The 19557-nt window shown below is 36.9% G+C and overlaps 1 protein-coding gene across 3 annotated transcripts; it reads left to right on the top strand.

Annotated features, from left to right (window-relative positions):
- On the top strand, window positions 1–18805 carry LOC103487530 (uncharacterized). 3 transcript variants are annotated; one of them, XM_008445870.3, is made up of 5 exons: window positions 1–706; window positions 2341–2377; window positions 16913–17149; window positions 17221–17268; window positions 18049–18126. In XM_008445870.3, the coding sequence occupies exons 1-5, from the start codon at window positions 402–404 to the stop codon at window positions 18124–18126; spliced, it is 705 nt and encodes a 234-aa protein (XP_008444092.1). In that variant the 5' UTR covers window positions 1–401. The 3 variants fall into 3 exon arrangements, with proteins under 3 accessions (XP_008444092.1, XP_008444091.1, XP_050943528.1); XM_008445869.3 differs by having other exon boundaries at window positions 6–706; window positions 18042–18805; XM_051087571.1 differs by lacking the exon at window positions 1–706 and adding an exon at window positions 15627–15738 and having other exon boundaries at window positions 2343–2377; window positions 18042–18805.
- Window positions 18806–19557: the final 752 nt, after the last annotated feature.

The following is a 19557-nucleotide window of genomic DNA, read 5'->3' as shown; positions in this document are numbered from 1 at the left end:
CTTTCTCCTTTAAGCAACTTCGAAAAAAACTCGAGATTTCATTTTGACGAAGTTTCAAAGTTATTTTCCCTCAACTTCAATTTCTTCATTTCTCACGCGCCGCCGCCTCCTCCTCCCACGCGCCTTTCTCTTTTTTGTCCTCTTACTTTCCAACTCCCTTTCTTTGCTGTCCACTTTGGCTCCACTGTTCCTCCTTTTTTTTTTTTTTTTTTTTGTGTGTTAGTGGAGAGCAATTTCCAACTTCCCCCCTTCTACTCCAACTCCTGTTTCTCGTTCTATGATTCTTCAGAGCTAAAGCTTAAGATCTGAGCTGGGTTTTTGCTTTTGGGTCGGAATTCTGAATTAAGGGGGCTTTTGGGGGCCTTTATGATTCCGAGGCCTCTGATGAGAAGAAGAGCAAAATGGGGGGAGTCACTTCTTCAATCGCTGCTAAATTCGCCTTCTTCCCACCCACTCCGCCCTCTTACACTGTAATCGCCGATGAATCCCGCGATGGCCGTCTCTACATTCCTGAGATTCCCAGACGTGACGATGTTGATGTTCTTCGTCTTCGGACGCGTCGAGGGAATGATATTGTGGCCGTCCATGTTAAACACCCTAAACCTTCCGGTACTCTGCTCTATTCCCATGGGAACGCTGCTGATTTGGGCCAGATGTTCGAGCTTTTTGTCGAATTGAGTGTTCGGCTTCGTGTTAATCTTATGGGGTAATTTTTCTTCTTCTTTTTCTTTTTATGGTTGTTAGTTGACACTAGTAGCACCTAGGGCATTTCCCCCTTGTTTAATTTTGTTTTTTCTAATGTGGGTGCTGCTTAATTTAGTATGTTTTTGTTATTGTGTTGGGGATTTCTCTCTCCTTCTTTATTTGGAAGCGATGTAGTTCATTTATAGTGGGGAGTTAAATAGGAGTTCAACTTCAGTTCAAATTATAACGAAATAGTTCTGGGTTTTTCGATAGGACATTTACCTTCAGTTTAAATTATTAGGAATTAATGCTCAGGAAGAACATTTTTGCTAATTTCATTCTGTCTGAGGCCTTTTGGTGTATTTTGATGAGAACTGTTCGCTTTTTCATGAGTTCCAACTCGATTGTTTTGTGTATAAAGCTGTCAACTCATTCCTTCTAGAGAACTGGGTGTGTGTAAGTAGTTATAGCCAAGGTTCTAATTTTAGATGATATCCTCTTAGAAATGAAATGAATGCTTTATTCTCAGATTTGTTTTCTCCAAAGAAGTGGGGGAAAAGGGATGGGAGAAAAGCTGTAAAAGGGAGGACATGGAAACATAGAACAGTAGATTTTTCTCAAAGAAAGGAATATTTATTGCGTCCACTTTATCGTTTAAATTTAAATCTACTTTAATTTTTTAACCCTAGAACCACTCTTCCAATCACACGATGATATTACTAAGAAAGGTGCTTGAACTTAGTTTGCAGAGTAGTATTTCCTATCTTCTCAATTTCTCATTGGTTGGTTTTAAGGAAACTGAGCGGGAAGCTAGTGGGAGTATTTGTTTCTTTGTGCTACATATGCAGGGTAATGATGATGGACTGTGACTCATTTCTATCTGCTTGATTTGTTTGATTTGTTGATCATTAAAAGACAAGATAAGTGAATGGTGTAGGAAATTAGATGCTGTGAGGCAGTGGTCTGCAATCAAAATTTGCTATAAATCTTTTGGGGCTTTGGGAGTTGTATTGGACTCTACTTGGATTTTCATAAGGTTCTTTGGAATTCATTGTTTAATGGTAAAAGAAAAGAATCCTTTGGCAGTATGTTAATTCACTATAGAGAGATTCGAAAGGGTTAATCGGTGTAATTTGTAAATCGATCATGGGAGGAGATCTGTAACTCAGGATGCATGGTGCTTTCTTTTTGAACTTCTCTGTGGCTTTTGAGAGGGAAACGGGTCTCTTTTATTGATAATAAAAATGAGACTAAAGCTCAAAGTATAAGAGTATTATACAACGAGCAAAAGAAATTTTTTGACTTTTGTTTTGTGGAAAAGAAATTAATGACTGTCATCTGTTTCTCTCTACATTTGGAGCCTATTTGTAATTCATAGTTGAGTTTTCTTTTGCATGTGTGACCATCTGGTTTTGAAGTCTCATTCATTTTCATAAAAGTTGGTTTGTTACTTTGAAAAACAATATGGTTAGGAAGTCACTTCACTTCGGAGTACTTTTCTGCTAATTACTCATGAAAGCAATGATTACAACCTCTTTACTATCTATAACTGCTGAAGATGGTGCATTCATTGTACCTCAAATTTCTTAAAGTATTGTTTTGTCTGTATCTACTTGTCAAATTGGTTCATGATCCTTTATTTTCCATCTTATGCAGGTATGATTATTCTGGCTATGGACAATCAACCGGAAAGGTAGGATGTATTTTCCTTTCTCTTTCTACTTCATAAATTTGTATGAGTATTGCCTGTCTAAATTTTCATTTATTTGGGATATATCTTCCGAGAAATTTAGCTAAAAATGAAGTAATGCTTTGATATAATTGTGTTTCAAAGTTCATGCACGTGCATTTTTTCAAGTTTTGGTGCAAGTTTAAGTAGGATATGTGCATTTGTGTGAATTGAGGACATACTAGCCTCATAATTTGGAAATGCTCAATTGCACGTGCACCTTATTATTCATATTCTTCTTCTTCATTATTTAGGGAAAATTACCCAAGCATTGATACTCCTAAAGTGGCCAAGTGTTGGTGTCTGACACTGGACATGCTAGCTAGGGTGTCCATTATTTTATTTATTATTTTATTTTCGACATGGCAAGACACGAGAAGGACACCTTTTAGGGACATGCCAATGATACGTGAGCGATTTTATTTATTAATCTATTTTTAAATAACACGCAAGGTAAAGGAAGCTAGTGGTTGAAAGGGCCACAAGTGGGAATCAATCTTAGTTGGGGAGGAAATAACAATGCAGAGACTTGAACACATGACCTCCCTAGACCACTTGCTCTGCTATTATCTTAAATCACCAATTCAACCAAAAGCAAGCTAGTGGTCGAAGGCAAATTTAATTATGTATCACTAAAAGTTTTAAACTCTAATTTCTCAATCATCCACCACTGCCTTGAGCTTTGGTTTCTTTTTCTCCCCCATTTCTGTTTTTCCCCCTTTTTCCCCATTTCTGTTTATCATCCTTTCAGTTTCATCCTTCTTTTTTTTTTTTTTTTTTTTTTTTTTTTTTTTTTTTCCATTTCTGTTTTATTTTCATTTTTCTTCTTTTTCCTCCCTTTCTGTTTTTTCTTCCTTTTGTTAATCTTTTTCCTTAATGTAATGACATTTTTTTTATTTAAAATTATTATAGCCATTTTTCAGTGATACCGAAATTAATTTAAAAATGACCTCCGAAGATGAAACAAAACCCTTTGGAAAAAAGGTATTAAAAAAAATACTAGAAATTGTAGAAGAAGATTATTATGAGTAAACATGGTTCCCATCAACGTGTGTGGGTGACAAAAGGGGTCAAAAGCACGCATTGAGATCCACGGAAATATATTTCTCTTCAGCCCCCCTCCTTTTCCCATCTCATTTTCTGTGTTGTGAGAGATGGTCAGGAAACATATTTTTGGGAGGTCATTGTGTGGGGGATAGGCCTTTCTCATCTGCGTTTCCTAGGTTATATCATTTGTCCTCTTTGAAAAATTGTTTCTTGTCGAACATTATGGAGGTGGCCTCTTTGCTTTCCTTGTTTGAGGGTTTTGACTTTAGGTTTGGGAGAAGGGATCTTGTATTTAGTGTCCTAACCCATTGGAGGGCAGAGGGCTTCTCTTGTAAGCCATTTTTTAAGATTTTATTGGATCCCTGTCCCATTGTAGAGTCAGGTCGGTCTTTGATGTTTTATGGAGGATTAAGATTCCAAAGAAAATAAAGTCTTTTTTGTGCCAAGTTTTGCTTGGTCATTTGAATACGATGGATAGGGTTTTGAAAAAGATGCCTTCGTTAATGGGTCTATTTTGTTGTGTCTTTGTCAAAAGGTAGAGGAAAATCTGAATCATCTTCTTTGGGAGTGTCAATTTGTAAGTCAAAAGTCAGTTTGGTTTGCAGGGTGTTTGCTATTTTGTTAAATCCTTGGACGAGGAACAATAGAGTGTTTCGGTGTGTGGAGAGGGACCCCGGTGAGGTTTGGTCTTTAGTGAGGTTCTATGTTTCTCTTTGGGCTTTGATTTCGTAGGCTTTTTATGATGACTCTTTAGGCAATATCTTACCTAGTTGGGAATTCTTTCTTTATTGAGGTTTTTGTGGGCTTGGTTTTTTGTATGCCCTTGTGTTCTTTCATTCTTTCACAATGAAATCATTTGTTTCTATAAAAACGAAACCCTTTGGCAACAAAATTTAGGGTGTTAAATCTTTCTTTTTTTTTTTTTTTCCTTTTGTTTTTCATGAATTGTATGGTTGTTATTTTGACGTTTAAAGATAACATTTTATAAAATGTTTATACAAACACTATATATTTATTTTTGTTAAACAAAGAAAAACGTGTCCCCAATGTTGTGCCCTAAGTTTTTTGGAAATTGGCATGTTGTTGTGACGGTGTCATGTGTTGGTGTTTGTGCTTCTTTGATTACCTTTTAAGTCCACGTAATTTCATTAACATGTTCATTAGGCTCTCCCAGTGACATTTTTTTAGTTCCACAATTGCTAATTCGCAAGGGTGGGTGATATTGGTAGGATTAGGGTAATTTTGGTTAATCCTTTTTACCCTTATTTGTGTTAAATCTCTTATAAATAGGGATCCTCTCATGTGTTGAATATACTTTGATTGATAATAAAGTTCTTGTTGGTTTTTGATTATGGGAGAACTTGCTGTCTAGTCATTTTTAGGCTATATCAATTTGGTTTAAGGTTGCGTGAGTTGTGCTTGTTGTCGAACAATGCACACCTAATAAGAGGGGAGCCTATTTAAGGTAGAAGAAACACAAAGAATTGTCCAAGAAGTGGAATTTTACATCAAAACAAATATGTTTAGAGACAGAAACTACCATCCAGGTTATGAAAAATGACCTTGAATGGCAGAAACCGATTCAAGAACACCCAATTTCTACATCAACGTAAAGTGTTGGAGGAAATGATGGTAGAAGTGGCCAACATCAAACGTATCTTGGGCAAATGACTCAGAATTTGGATCCAGTTCAAAAAAAATGACTAGAATTCGTTAAAGAAAGACTCTTGTACAATGCAGAAGTAATTCAAGTAAATCTAGAATTCACTCGAGAGAATGAATTCGGCAGAAATCCCACAAGGAAATTCAGTCAAGAAAAAAGGAAAACCAGCGCAACGATGTTCTTGTTGAAATCAGAAAAAGTTGAAGATGAAAATTCAAGCAAATGAAATCAAACCCAAGTTGAGAGGTGAAGACAAAAGCTTGTAGTATCAGCACAAAATTAAAATCGTGAGCATGAGAGAAGGTTTTAGAATAGTAGACAAGGACCTAACTTCTAAGTTTAGCTTTCTTCAGTAGGGTTTGTTCCTACGGGCTTGGTTCCCCTTTTTGTATGTCTTATTCTTTCGTTTTTTCTCCATGAAAGTGTTGAATTCCAATCCAACACAGTAGTCTCAGAATAGAAAGAGCAACTTTATTTGAAATGTAAAGTGCTGAATACAATAAGAAATATAGAATCAATGAATTATGATGTAATTCATTAACGTAAGAAACTTTCACTGAAAACTCTCTCACCAGAGTTGCAGTGCCCACTACTCAATGAAAACATTCCCCCTCATTCCCTCTCTCCTCTCCCTATTTATAAACTTTCAGGTGGTCCCCCTGTAACAACAATTCTAACAGAAAGATGGTCCCCCTATAACAACCGACTCCTACATATTCTTTACTGCATTTTGCTAACCTTTTTGTTCCTCCTCTGGTATTGATGAATAATTGGTGGTCTAACATTACATTCCCTCTCTAGTTTCACCTTATCCTCAAGGTGGTAATCCGGAAAAGATTGCTGAAAATCATCATATTTCTCCCACGTAGCTTCATGACTGGGCAATCCTTTCCAACTCATCAATACCTCCCATTCTCCTTTAGCATTTTTCTGGTAACCATAGGCTTCATCAAGGACCGCTAGCCATTCATGGTTTTCTGTCATATAGGGGGCCAATTCTTGCGGATTTTGGCAGTCTCCAAAGGCTCTTTTCAGCTAAGAAATGTGGAATACTGGATGAATCGTTGCTGATGGCGGCAACTCCAGTTTATATGCCACAGTTCCTATTATTTTTAAGACTTTGTATGGCCCAAAATATTTAGGCGACGATTTCTCATTTCTCCTTTTTCTCATAGAAACTTGTCTATACGGCCTCAATTTCAAATAAACCATATCACCTTCTTCAAATTATTCTACATGTCTTCTCTTTAAATCAGCATAGGTCTTCATCTTTTCTTGAGCCACCCTCAAATGCTCTTTCAATGCTCCCAAGACTATATCCCTTTGCTTAAGTTGATCATCAAGTGTGGAATTAGTGGTGCTAGATCACCATAAAACACTAATGGTGGGGGAGTTCTGCCATACACAACCTGAAAAGGAGAAACTCCAAGTGCCCTCTGGTACGTTGTATTATACCAGTACTCCGCCCAATGGATCCATTTATTCCACTCCTTTGGCCTTTCTCCATCGAAACAACGCAAGTAAGTCTCCACGGATTGATTGACCACCTCAGTTTGCCCATCCGTTTGGGGATGGTAAGCTATGCTTCTATTTAATTTCGTTCCGGCCAATCAGAATAACTCCTTCCAGAAATGGCTCAAGAAAATTTTATCACGATCTGATACGATCGATTAGGGAAACCCATGCAGCCTAATCACTTCCTTCACAAATGATTTTGCCACAGTCTTGGCATCAAAAGGATGTTTCAATGTGAGAAAGTGGCCATACTTACTGAAGCGATCCACCACCACTAAAATCACTTCAAACCCAGCTGCCTTCGGTAATCCTTCAATGAAATCCATTGAGATGTCATCCCAACTCCTGCTGGGAATGTCCAATGGTGTTAATAAGCCTGCTGGTGATACAGACAAGGATTTATTCCGTTGACACAGCACATTCTTCGCAATATTTCTGTACATCTCCCTTCATTCCTTGCCAAAATAACTCGCCTGTTAATCGTTTATATGTCCACAAGAAGCCCGAGTGACCCCCAAACATTGAATCATGATATGTATGAAGAATAGTAGGAATCAACGATGACTTCTTAGCAATGACTAACCTTCCCTTATATTGGAGCATATCATGCTGCAATGTGTACTTCTGTACTTCTGTACTTCTGTACTTCTTCCCCTTCTTTAATTCTTCTAATAATCTGACTCAAGTGATCATCCTTCTCTACTTCTTCTTTGATGATCTTTAAATCAATCAATGCTGGAGCTGTTAATTGGTTTAGATGCGCCACCGGAGGTACTCTAGATAAGAGATCAGCTGCTTTATTCTCCGGATCGTGCTTGTATATGACTTCAAAAGAGTATCCTAACAGTTTCGCAATCCATTTCTGGTCCTGAGGTTGGATTACTCGTTGTTCAAGTAAGAATTTTAAGGATCTCTGGTCAGTTTTCACAAAAGATTGTCTTCCCAGCAAATAAGGATGCCAGCGCTGGACCGCCAAGACTATCGCCATCAGTTCTCTCTCATATACAGGTTTGGCTCAGTCCCTCAAAGCCAAAGTGTGGCTGAAAAAAGCAATCGGTCTTTTCTTCTGCATTAAAACCACTCCTATATCGTGGCTAGATGCATCAGTTTCCACTTCAAACGGAAGATTAAAATCTGGCTAGGCCAACACCGGCAATGCCATCATGGCTTGCTTCAGTCTTTCAAAAGCCAATTGAGCTTCTTCACTCCATCTAAAAGTCCCCAATTTCAACAACTGAGTTAATGGAGCAGCAATGGACCCATAATTTTGTACAAACCTCCAATAGTAACCAGTGAGCCCCAAGAATCCCCTCAATTCTCTCATGTTTGAAGTCACTGGCCATTGTTTAATGGATCTTATCTTCTCCGGGTCAACCTCTACTGCTGGACCTGAAACGATATGGCCAAGATACTCCGCTCTTTGAAATGTGAAGCTGCACTTCTTCTTATTAGCATAGAGTTTATGTTCCCGTAATACTTCAAATACCAACTCTGAATGATGTATATGCTCCTCCATTCCTCTACTATATATCAAAATGTGATAAAAAAAATACCAAAATGAATTTCCTCAGATAAGATCAAAAAATAGAGTTCATAAGAGACTGGAACGTGGTTGGGGCATTTGTTAGACCGAAGGGCATCACTAGAAATTCATAGTGTCCCTCATGTGTCCTAAATGCAGTTTTTTCTACATCTTCCTTATGCATTCTGATTTGATGGTATCCAGCCTTTAAATCAATTTTAGAAAACAGGTTTGCACCATTCAATTCATCAAATAACTCCTCTATGATTGGAATAGGAAACTTATCTGGTATGGTAACGTTGTTGAGTGCGCGGTAATCCACACAAAATCTCCATCTTCCATCTTTTTTCTTGACAAGTAGTACTGGGTTGGAATAAGGACTAGAACTCGACTATATAATTCCAGATGACAGCATCTCATCAACCAGCTTCTCCATCTCTGCCTTTTGATGAAAAGCATATCTATACGGCCTGACGTTCACTGGATTTGTTTCTGTTTTCAAATGAATCTGATGCTCAATTGATCTCTGTGGGGGTTAGGATTCTAGCCATTCAAAGACATCGTGGAATTTTCCCAATACATTCTGCACATCAGTAGGCACCACATTAGTTTCCTTTTCTGCACTTTTTTCAATCAACATTACTCCTCCTTCTAGTGCTCTTCACTCAACCAAGTAACCCTGATCAGAATCGATCCATGCTTTCATCATTGACTTCAACCCAACTTTGGTTTTTGTCAAACTCGGATCTCCCCTGATGATGATTTTCTTATCTTCATGAAAGAAAGTCATGGTCAAATTCCTCTGATCTGTCTCAGTCACACCCAGAGCATACAACCACTGCATCCCTAAAATTGCGTCCACCCCTCCTAACTCCAAAGGTAAGAAATTTGCTATCACCTTCCACTCGTTCAATGTGAGTTCAACATTCTCACAGACTCCCTTCCCTTTAATGGCAGTTCCAGAACCAAGGAACACACCATAATGGGACGTTTCCTTGGTATGCAATTTCATCTCATTCACCAACTTCTATGAGATGAAGTTATGAGTTGCCCCACAGTCAATCAGTACTACTATTTCTTCTCCTTTCAATTTTCCTCTTACCTTCATAGTCCCTGGATTGGTAAGGCTAACCACTGAGTTGATGGATAACTCCACCACTGCATTAACTTCTCCCTCCATCTCGAACATATTCAACTCTTTTGGCTCTGCACATTCTTCTATGATTTCTTCCTCCACATTGTTTTCGTGCACCACAAACATTTTCAATTCTCTTACTTCGGGTTCTTTGCACTTATGCCCAGAGTGGTACTTTTCATCACATTTAAAGCACAGTCCCTTCTCCCTCTTGGCCTTAAACTCTGCATTAGAAAGGCGTTTGCTCAGGCCTTCCCTTCTTGCTTCACCATTTGTAGTGCTTCGCAGAGTAATGGTTCTCATTGGGGTTGATTGATTATTCTTTCTATCGTTCCATGTTATAGCAACATTCGGTTTGTTGTAATTAGCTAGATTATAAAGATACCTTCACGTGGTGTACCCATACTAATTGGCTTCTCTTCGAATAATCTCCCTTATCTCGACCTTCAATGCTAGTCGCATCATCTGTGGTAGGCCAACCGGTTTAGAGTACTCAACTTCCGCTCTTATCCACGGGAAGAGGCCGTTCATAAAGGTTTCCTCTAAAACCTTATCGGATAAATCAGACAGTGGTGCCCAAGTCGGTCAAATAAGTTCCGATATTCCTCAACTATCGTCATTTGTTTAATGGCGAAAAATCTGCCATATAAAGATCCTTTACGAATTAACCGAAATCTCTCTAACCACTTGCTTTTTAAATCCGACCAATCAGAGAATTTATTTCGTTGCTCCTGAGAACGAAACCAGTTAAGTTCCGGGCCGTCGAAGCTTATAACCGAAACAGTCATCTTCTCGGAATCGGTTAACTTGTGAATCTGAAAATAACGATCGGCTCGGAATAACCATGAGTCCGGATCGTTTCCCGTATACACCGACATTTCTACTTTTTTAAACTTATTCCGTTTGATAGTTTTATCTTCTTCGTCTTTCGCTTCTTTCTTGGTTTCATCATTTGTTTCTTCACTACTCACTATTCCTCTCATGTTACTCGATGATCCTTCCATATCGGAAGTTGTACCAGACTTTTCGTTAACAATGCTATCCATATATTTCATAATTACCTGGTATTGTTGCTGCTGTGTATCGGCTTTCGAACTCAGCTTATCCAAGTTCTTCATCAGTGTTTGATTCTGTTGCTGTTGCTTTTCGTTTTGCACGTTCATACGTTCGATTGTCTTCATGATCGTTGACAACTTTTCTTCTACCGCCGGCAGCTTCTACAGATCCTTCTTTATCTCTGAAACTTCCTGTTCCAACGTTTCAAACCGTTCCTCATGCTTCTTTGCCATTTTCTTTGGTTTCCCCAGGATTGTATGCTCTGATACTAATATGTTGAATCCCAATCCAACACAGTAGTCTCAGAATAGAAAGAGCAACTTTATTTGAAATGTAAAGTGCTAAATACAATAAGAAATTTAGAATTAATGAATTACGATGTGTAATTCATTGACGTAAGAAACTTTCACTGAAAACTCTCTCACTGGAGTTGCAGTGCCCACTACTCAATGAAAACATTCCCCCTCATTCCCTCTCTCCTCTCCCTATTTATAAACTTCCAGGTAGTCCCCTATAACAACAATTCTAACAGAAAGATGGTCACCCTATAACAACCGACTCCTACATATTCTTTACTGCTTTTTGCTAACATTTTTATTCCTCCTCCGGTATTGATGAATAATTGGTGGTCTAACAGAAAGCAGTCATTTTTATAAAAAAGGTATAGTAGTGGGGAATGAAGTTGGAGAAGGAGAATATGAAGATACCGTAGTGGAGGAATAAGACAGTAGCCTTGCACAACTTGATTCGAAGAAGGGTAAATGATAGCAACATTGCGTGTGATGTGAAGATGATGAAGTTGGCCATGCCCTTTCTGTATCGAAGTTTGCACACCCAATCTGTTACAAAGACTTAAATTTGGGAGGGTTAAATTGTTTTTCCTTATTTTTAAATATATGCAAAGATGGTCTTCTTATATAGGAGAAAAAGCTTTTACAAATAAGAAAAGAATAAAAGCAATAAAGGATAAATATATGAACACTAATAAGTATATATGAATATAGCAATTCCAACACTCCCCCTCGAGCTGGTTTGAAGATGTCTTCTATAGACAACTTGTTAATCAATCTATCAAGTCAATTCTTTGGAAGACCTTTAGTTTGGACATCAACAATTTGCTCTGATGTAGGTCGATAAGGATTACATATTGTTCCTGCTTCAATTCTCTTTAATAAAATGCTAATCAATCTCGATATGTTTTATTCTATCATGTAAAACCGGATTATGGGCAATTGAAATGGCAACTTTGTTGTCACAATAAATCTGTATGGGTAAATCAAAATCTTCAACTCTTTAAGTATCTTCTTTTTTCATATGGCCTCTAATTCCATGAGCCAAGACTCTAAAATCTGCTTCAGCACTACTAGCTACCACATTTTGATATTTACTTCTCCAAGTAACAAAATTTCCTCTGACAGATGAACAATAATCAGACGTAGATAGAAATATTTGTAGCACTTTCTATGCAATCTGTATCAGTGTAGACTACTACTTGGAAGTGATTATTCTTTTTGAATAGAATGCTTTTCCCAGGAAACCCTTCAGATACCTCAAAATTCTAGAAGCAGCTTCAAAATGAGTTGGTCTAGGAGCATGCATAAATTGGCTAACCATGCTTACAACATAAGCAATATTAGAGCGTGTTTGAGACAAATATATTAATCTAGCAACAAGTCTCTGATATCATTTCTTCTCTTTTATTTCTTCAACTCTTGTTAGAAGCTTCGGATTAGGTTCAATAAGAGTTTCTGCAACCATGAAACCCAGAAGGCCTGTTTCTTCAAGCAAGTCAAGGACATACTTTCATCGGTTAACAAAAATTCCCTTCTTTGATCTTGCAAATTTCATTACAGGAAGTATTTCAACACTCATAGATCTTTAATTTGAAACTCGAGAACTAGTTTTTTCTTGAGATCAGCTAAACTTGCTTCATCATCACTTGTTAGAATTTGAATAATATCGTCCATATAAACAATTAAAATTGAGATTTTATTATTCTTTGAGTGTTTATAAAATAAAGTACGATCTGCTTGACTTTGGACAAATCCATAACTGGACACAACTTTTCCAAAATGTTCAAACCAAGCTCTTCAGGATTGCTTAAGGCCATAAACAGATTTCTTCAATTTGCAAATTTTACTACACCCAAGCTTCTTTTCAAAACGTGGTGGCAGGCTCAGAAAGACCTCTTCCTTAAAATCACTATTCAGGAAGGCATTTCATCAAGTTGTTAAGTGACAAATCTAAATTAACTGCAAGAGAGAAAAAAACTCTAATAGAGTTAATTTTCGCAGTTAATGTTTTTTGATAATCAATTCCATATGTTTGTGTGAATCCTTTAGCTATTAGTCTAGCCTTGTATCTCTCAACACTACCATCAGCATTACATTTTTTGGTAAACGCCCATTTGCAGCTCACTGGTTTCTTATTTCTGGGCAACTCTACTATTTCCCAAGTTCCATTTTGTTTTAGAGCGATGAAATTCAATTTGGATGCCTTGAAAAGTTGTAAGAACACGGTTAAGGAAAACGAAAGGTCAGATTTAAAGAGGAGAGAAGAAGAATTTCAAAAGTGAAAGGAAAAGGACAGAGGAAGATGAAAAGGAACTTTTAGGGAAGAAAGAGAAATACGGCAAGGCCTTCTCTATTGGCCATTGAAAAGCCAATTTTCAGTACATTCGGGAAGCTAGGACTACCAGAGTGTGTCTCTTCTTCTGTTGCCCCATTTTTCTCCTTTAGGAGGTCCCTCCCCTCAGATTCGTCAAAGCCATTTGCTCCCCTTTCTTTTGCCGTTTCAGTGCCAAAAAAAAAACCCCTTCGGAAAAGCTCCGATATCCAACTCTTCCTCCGTTTTGCTTTCTTCTTCTTCTCTCTCTTCCTCGGCCAGATCTAGGTCTAAGGATAAGTCTAAAAACCATCCAAAATAATGAATGTCCTACACCACTTCAAGATTTTCCCAAAGCAGTTTGTTAGAAGGAAAAGAGTGAAGGAGACCTTAAAAAAATTTACAAAGGCAAAGTTGATTCTAGATCAAAATCCTGACTTTTTAGAGACAAAACATGCCCAATTCAAGCCCCTTCTCAATCAAACAGGTCAGTCCCTCAGATCTTAGTTCTTTCTCAATTTAAATACACTGTTTTTTTTCTACCTGATTCAAAGGTAAAGTTTTTGAAAGGTTGTCCTAGCAAATGTCAATCACTCCATATAAAGAGAAGTTTGTAAAATATTTTGACTCTCCTTTTCATGAGAGCAATGAGGAAGCCGAATACTTTTTGAAGTTAGTCAAGAAGGAGGACTAGTCGATTAAGGACCCTTTAGAATCTGATCTTAATGCTTTCTTTCAAACAAAGGAGGATTTAGTTATTGAGAAGCAGACCTCCTCTTTATTTCCCTCACAAGCTCAGCATTGTGAAATTCCAGATCACGTGAAGTCAACTGTTGAGAAATGTTGAATAGTTTTGGTTTGAGTCCAGAAAAAGGAATGTTTTGGTTTGAGTCCAGAAAAAGGACTATCTAGTTTTTTCAGCCATTTAAATTTGATGTCTGTTTTAGTGAAGCATGAGGGGAGGCATATTTTTTCAACATGACTCAGTGGACACGAGAGTTTTTCTATTTGGAAAAGTGAACCCAATAAAGTCTTGTGGGTTGAAAGTTTTCAGCAAAGTCTCCAGGTCACAGGATCGTTTTTTGTCTAACCAGGCAGAAGAGCATGGATCTTTGCTTTCTCTTGGTGTTTCCTCCCCTTTAATTTTGAAGCTTCCAGTGTGCAAATTTCCAGCTGATTTCAGGCTTCTTGTTGGAACTTTTTTTTTTTGTCTGGTTTGTTATCAGTTTTATCTTGTATTCTTGGGGTTTATAAGGTTTTGATCAGCTCGTTTGTCCTTTTGTTTATGTTCATTATTTTTGCACGTAGTATAATTCTCTTGCACTTTGAGCATTAGTCTCTTTTATTATCATCTTTAATATAGAGGCTTATCTCCATTTCAAAATATATATTAAAAAAAAGGATAGTTGGGCTAAAATCCAATTAAGCTCAAATAGAGGCTTAATTTGGCCCAAAGGCATCGATTAGTTAGATTGATGGGCCAGATTGGTGGATCAACTAAACCCAAGCCCGCAAAGACCGTCAGAGAACTCTATAAATAGAGGATTTCTCCTTCATTTGAAGAATTCAAAAAATTTACGCCCTAGAGAACCTAGAGAGAAGTCTTCCAACAATCAGATGACTCTAGTATTATTTCATCTTTACCTAAATGAAAGTCCTTGTTTTTATTAGAAAAAACAAAAATAAAAATAAACATGAAGCTGAATCAGCAAAGGCCCAATTCAGAAAAACCCCAGTGAGGTTGCAACCATTGAGAAGATGGAGACGGCAGCACCAGGGAAACAAGGAAGAGGAGAAAGAAGCAAGGAGTTCCCAGCTCACATTGTCCAATCATCAAAATTTAATATAAATTTTAGGGAAAATTGCATAAACCACCCCTGGACTATGGGGTTGGTTACAGTTACACTCTTTGACTTTCAATTTGATCAATTATGTCGTTGTAATCTGTTAATGATTGTAATTACCCTTTAGTTTTAAATTATTGATTATAATTGAATGTTTTAAAATTAAAAAAATAGAGATTCTCTCATCTCACTCACATCCTCTCTCCTCCTCTCCTTTCTCTTCTCCCCCCACCTTCCCCTCTCCATTTTCAGATTCCCCAACACATCCATACCTCGCTCTTCACTCCCTTGGAAATGGGTTCCAGATTGTCTTTTCTCACTGGAACTTCCAACAAATCTTGGTGGGTTCTTCAAATCAACGACCTTACAGACCAAAATATTATCCTCACACTCTCAAACCCTCATTTCTGTGTTCTGGCTGCTTGAATCCGCCCATGATGGTGACCCCATGGCATATCTCTCCCGCCACGTTGTGTTCAAACCACCACCATTTGCAGCAAAGTTTCACAAGATGGAGTTGTTCGAACTTGGCAAAGCCTTGAATCTTAAATAGGGTCCCCAAATCCATAACCTCGATCAGCTTAAGCCATTGGAGCTCAAAATTCTGAGATATTTTGATCAACCCCTTGAAATTCATGGTGAAACCTTATCATGGATACTCCTAATTGATGGTTTGATTCTAATTTTTCTACTTCAAAATAAGTACAAGAATCGCCTCTTTAAGTTCCCTTCAAAGAATGGGAAGTTATGGTTTGAGTTTGAGATTGTTAGTGATATGGGGAAGCTTGTGAATCAGATTCCATTGATATATTTTATATTCCATTCAGACATGGACATTGTATTAAGGAGTTTCATACAAAGACGGGGAAGGAGGAACATACTTATCTTTTTAAAGAGTTTCACAAGTACAAGAATCGTCTCTTTAAGGCCCCTTCAGAGGTATTTTATGGGAGTTTATGGTTTGAGATTGTTGGTGATAATATTTATTTTTATTAGTTTTAATTTTAAAGTATCCACTTTTAATTATTAATTTAAAAATAAGGGGCTAATTGCAACCAATAACAAACTTTAAGGCCATAATTGATGAAATTGAAAGTTGAAGGGTGTACTTGTAACCAACCACATAGTTCAGGGATGGTTTAATTTTTCCCAAATTTTATATAAGATTCCATATCAGCAAGTCCAGTCATCAATACAAGTTATACAACTTAAAGGCTTCTCATGGATTAGCAAAATGCGGCATAATACCATGGGTATTTAAAGAAAAAGGAAGGGAGAGTGCTTGTACATTTTCTAGATCCTATAGCAATGGGAACAGGGTTGAACTTAATTATGGTAATAAAAGAAACAACCTAAACTAGCTCATAATTAATAAATGACTGCAATAGAAATTTTAGTTTGTCTAAATAAAAAGTTTGCTGAGTTTAAGACTTGTAAGCACAACACCTTTAGTCGTTAAACTGTATCATGGTGGACTCGTTTCTTGTACAAAATTAAGTGTTATCATGGTACATATTTTTGCTTTGTTATTCGAATAAGAATGATCACTTTACCGTCAATGTTGAAATTTTATTTAGCCATGTGAGTTGTATATGTTCTCGATCTTACCAGTGCAGTCACAGACAATTAGTTTTTTATGCTATTTGCCAAATAATATATTGCTCTTATATTGCATTTAATGCAAGTATGGAATTATTTGTAGCTTGCATCTCAATGATACTTTGTGTTTGTTGCATTTAGGTGCAATATTTTAGATAGCTAGAGTCCGTTTTTGTAGAGGGCATTTGGATTCCCTTTTTGTTGGCATTGTTTTTGTATGCCATTGTATTGTTTCATTCCTCTCAATGAAAGTTGTTTCCTAAATGGGGAAAAAATTTATCTGGAAATATTATAAATTTTAACTTGAAATTGAAACTTCCCTTTTCCTTTGGAAAGGCTTCCAATTACTTTCTGAACCAGCAATTCAGGGATTTGTTGATTGGAATAGTTAAGAGGTCCAATACGGGATCTGAATATCATCTGCTGGGATTGTTATTGCCATTTTCTGATGAATGTTGAGTTTTGCCCCTCAATAATGCATAGTAACATTTTATATTATTTTCTTTTGTAACAGCCGACTGAATGTAACACCTATGCAGACATTGATGCTGCATATAAATGCCTCAAGGAGAAGTATGGGGTAAATGATGAACAACTAATATTATATGGTCAATCGGTTGGTAGCGGCCCTACACTTGATCTGGCTTCACGATTATCGAGCTTGAGAGGTGTGGTTCTACATAGTCCAATCTTATCTGGACTGAGGGTATTGTACCCTGTCAAACGGACTTATTGGTTTGATATCTACAAGGTGCATATTGCTACTTTGTTATTACTAGTTTAATTTTGAAAGTAGTCTTATTGTTCTGTTTCCTTGTTCAGAACCTCGACAAAATTGGTTTGGTGAACTGTCCAGTTTTAATCATACATGTAAGTCTCTCTTTTCTAAGTATCTCATTCTCTCTCACACAGTCATACCTATGGAAATGAGCATGATTAGGAATATTAAATCCACGTACACTTTGCCATGAGGGGAATCCTCTTTTACACCAGTGCACAAGTTTGACAAACACTAATGCTTTCAGATCTGTACCAGAGATCGGAAGCAATCATGTAAATTAAATTTATACCATTGTCATGTGAATGATTTCACACCGAAGAAGGATACAAGAATATGAGACACTAAATGGATTGATGGATGCAATGACACAAACACCGGAAAGACATGTTTATTAAAGTATATAAAGTTGAAGTCAATAAAAGGCCTATATGTGCATTTATATGTTAAAAGAAACAAGTTTGAAGTATTTATTCATCTCTTGAAATTTAACATTTGTTCCATATTACTTTTTATTTCTATTTGTTATGTGTATCAAGTGTTTGATATGTGTAAACTAGTGTTAGATGCAGATTTAACTAGTATAATCTGTAACTAGTATAACAAGTGTTTGACTCGTGTCTGTTAGCACATTATACAAGTTGAACTGTCCATGCTTCATAGCCTCTCATAAATAAACTTCATGGGATGCAAGCAATATTTCTAGTATTCTTGATTGTGCAATGATATATTTTCCTGTTAAACAATTTTGTTAACTATCCAATCATTTCATCCTTTCAGATCTACTGCTTGGTCACTGACTTAATAGTTTAAAATGATAGGAAGAAAAATAGACTACTACTGACCTGATGTGTTTGTCTTTCAGGGAACAGCTGATGAAGTTGTTGATTGGTCCCATGGAAAACAACTTTGGGAGCTTTGCAAGCAAAAGTATGAACCTCTATGGCTAAGTGGTGGTGGACATTGCAATCTTGAGTTATACCCTGAGTTCATTAGACATTTAAAGAAATTTGTACAGTCACTTGGAAAATCAAAAGCATCAACTAATGGTTCTGAGAAGGCTAAAGTAGAAATTGACAATCAGAACAAACCGTCTGAAACTGGGCCTTCTGATACATTCGAATTGGCTGCCGATCTTCCTGAAGTTTCCCGAAACAGTTTAGATAGTCGGCTTGAGAAGTCAAAAAAAGCAAACAAGCCTGAGAAATCTCGTATGAGCACTGATCGTGTTGATAGGTTCAGGAAAAGAAAGGGTTTAGTGTGGTAATCGATTATATCAATTCATCTCGAAATAAGCTAGCACTAATCTCAACCGTGACCCCTTCCTACAACGATGCATCCATTTCTACCAGAAGTGTACCAATTGTGTGATTCCCTCTTTTCTTTTCTTTTCTTTTCTTTTCTATTTTTTTTCCCACTTTTCATCTTTCTGTTTGTTCACAGATGGAGTAACTTTTCATTTATATATCCCTTTTGTACAAACAGCAACAAGATAAGAGCAAAACCTTTGCAATTCTTGCGGATCAATTATTGGTTAGATGAATTTGCTTTCTCAATATAGGTTTAAACAGGCTGAAATGTTGATGTACCATGTTGGATAATTCAATTCCCTGTATCTAACTTTAAGCATTTCATTTGGTGGTGGGATGTTTTAGGAGGTGGAGTCGCTACCTTTTTCTATGTCAGGTTTGCACGCACCACTCCTTGTTTTGTTTGTTTGAAACCAAAGTGAGTGAATACTTTCATTTATTGAAAGGGAGAGGTCTTCACTGTATTGAATAACGTGCATTGCGTCGAAAATATGAAGAAAAATGAAAAAGAATGTATTCAACGTCTCTGTCACATGCATTCTACTTGCTTTTAGTAGTGTAACACGTGAAATGAAAATTTTCTAAGCTTTCCCAGTTGCAGAAATTTTTAGCTAATCATAGATTTTGGAGGACTCACCTCATTTTTTAATAAAATAGGTCTTCTAAAAGGAGACGATACCCTATTTTTTTTTTTTTTTAATTCTTTTATAACATGTACTTTGGAAAAAGAGAGAAAAAGAAAAGAAAAAGAAAATGCCTACTTTCTTTTGTACTTTTCACTCTGAATGCTCTAAAGTAATGGAATGATTACATACACATTAGCTTGAGTGAATGAAGCCAAGTGGAATTTGGGAGTGTTTTGAGTTGAGAGTAATGTGACTAGTTTTTCCTTTTCTGATTTGGTACAATTGCATTTGAAAACTTGCACAAATCGCTTTTATTATTATTAGTTTTTCATTCCCCAGGATTCATTTAAATGTGCATACTTGGTCCAGAATGACTTCATGAATAACCCCAAAAAGGTTAGAAGACCTGACCTCATCAATAGCCAACTTGACATGGACGCAACGG

Source organism: Cucumis melo, chromosome 7 (assembly GCF_025177605.1).
Source record: "Cucumis melo cultivar AY chromosome 7, USDA_Cmelo_AY_1.0, whole genome shotgun sequence".
Lineage (NCBI taxonomy): Eukaryota > Viridiplantae > Streptophyta > Magnoliopsida > Cucurbitales > Cucurbitaceae > Cucumis > Cucumis melo.
Note: the sequence above shows the minus strand (reverse complement) of the source record. Positions and strands in the feature narration are given on the sequence as shown.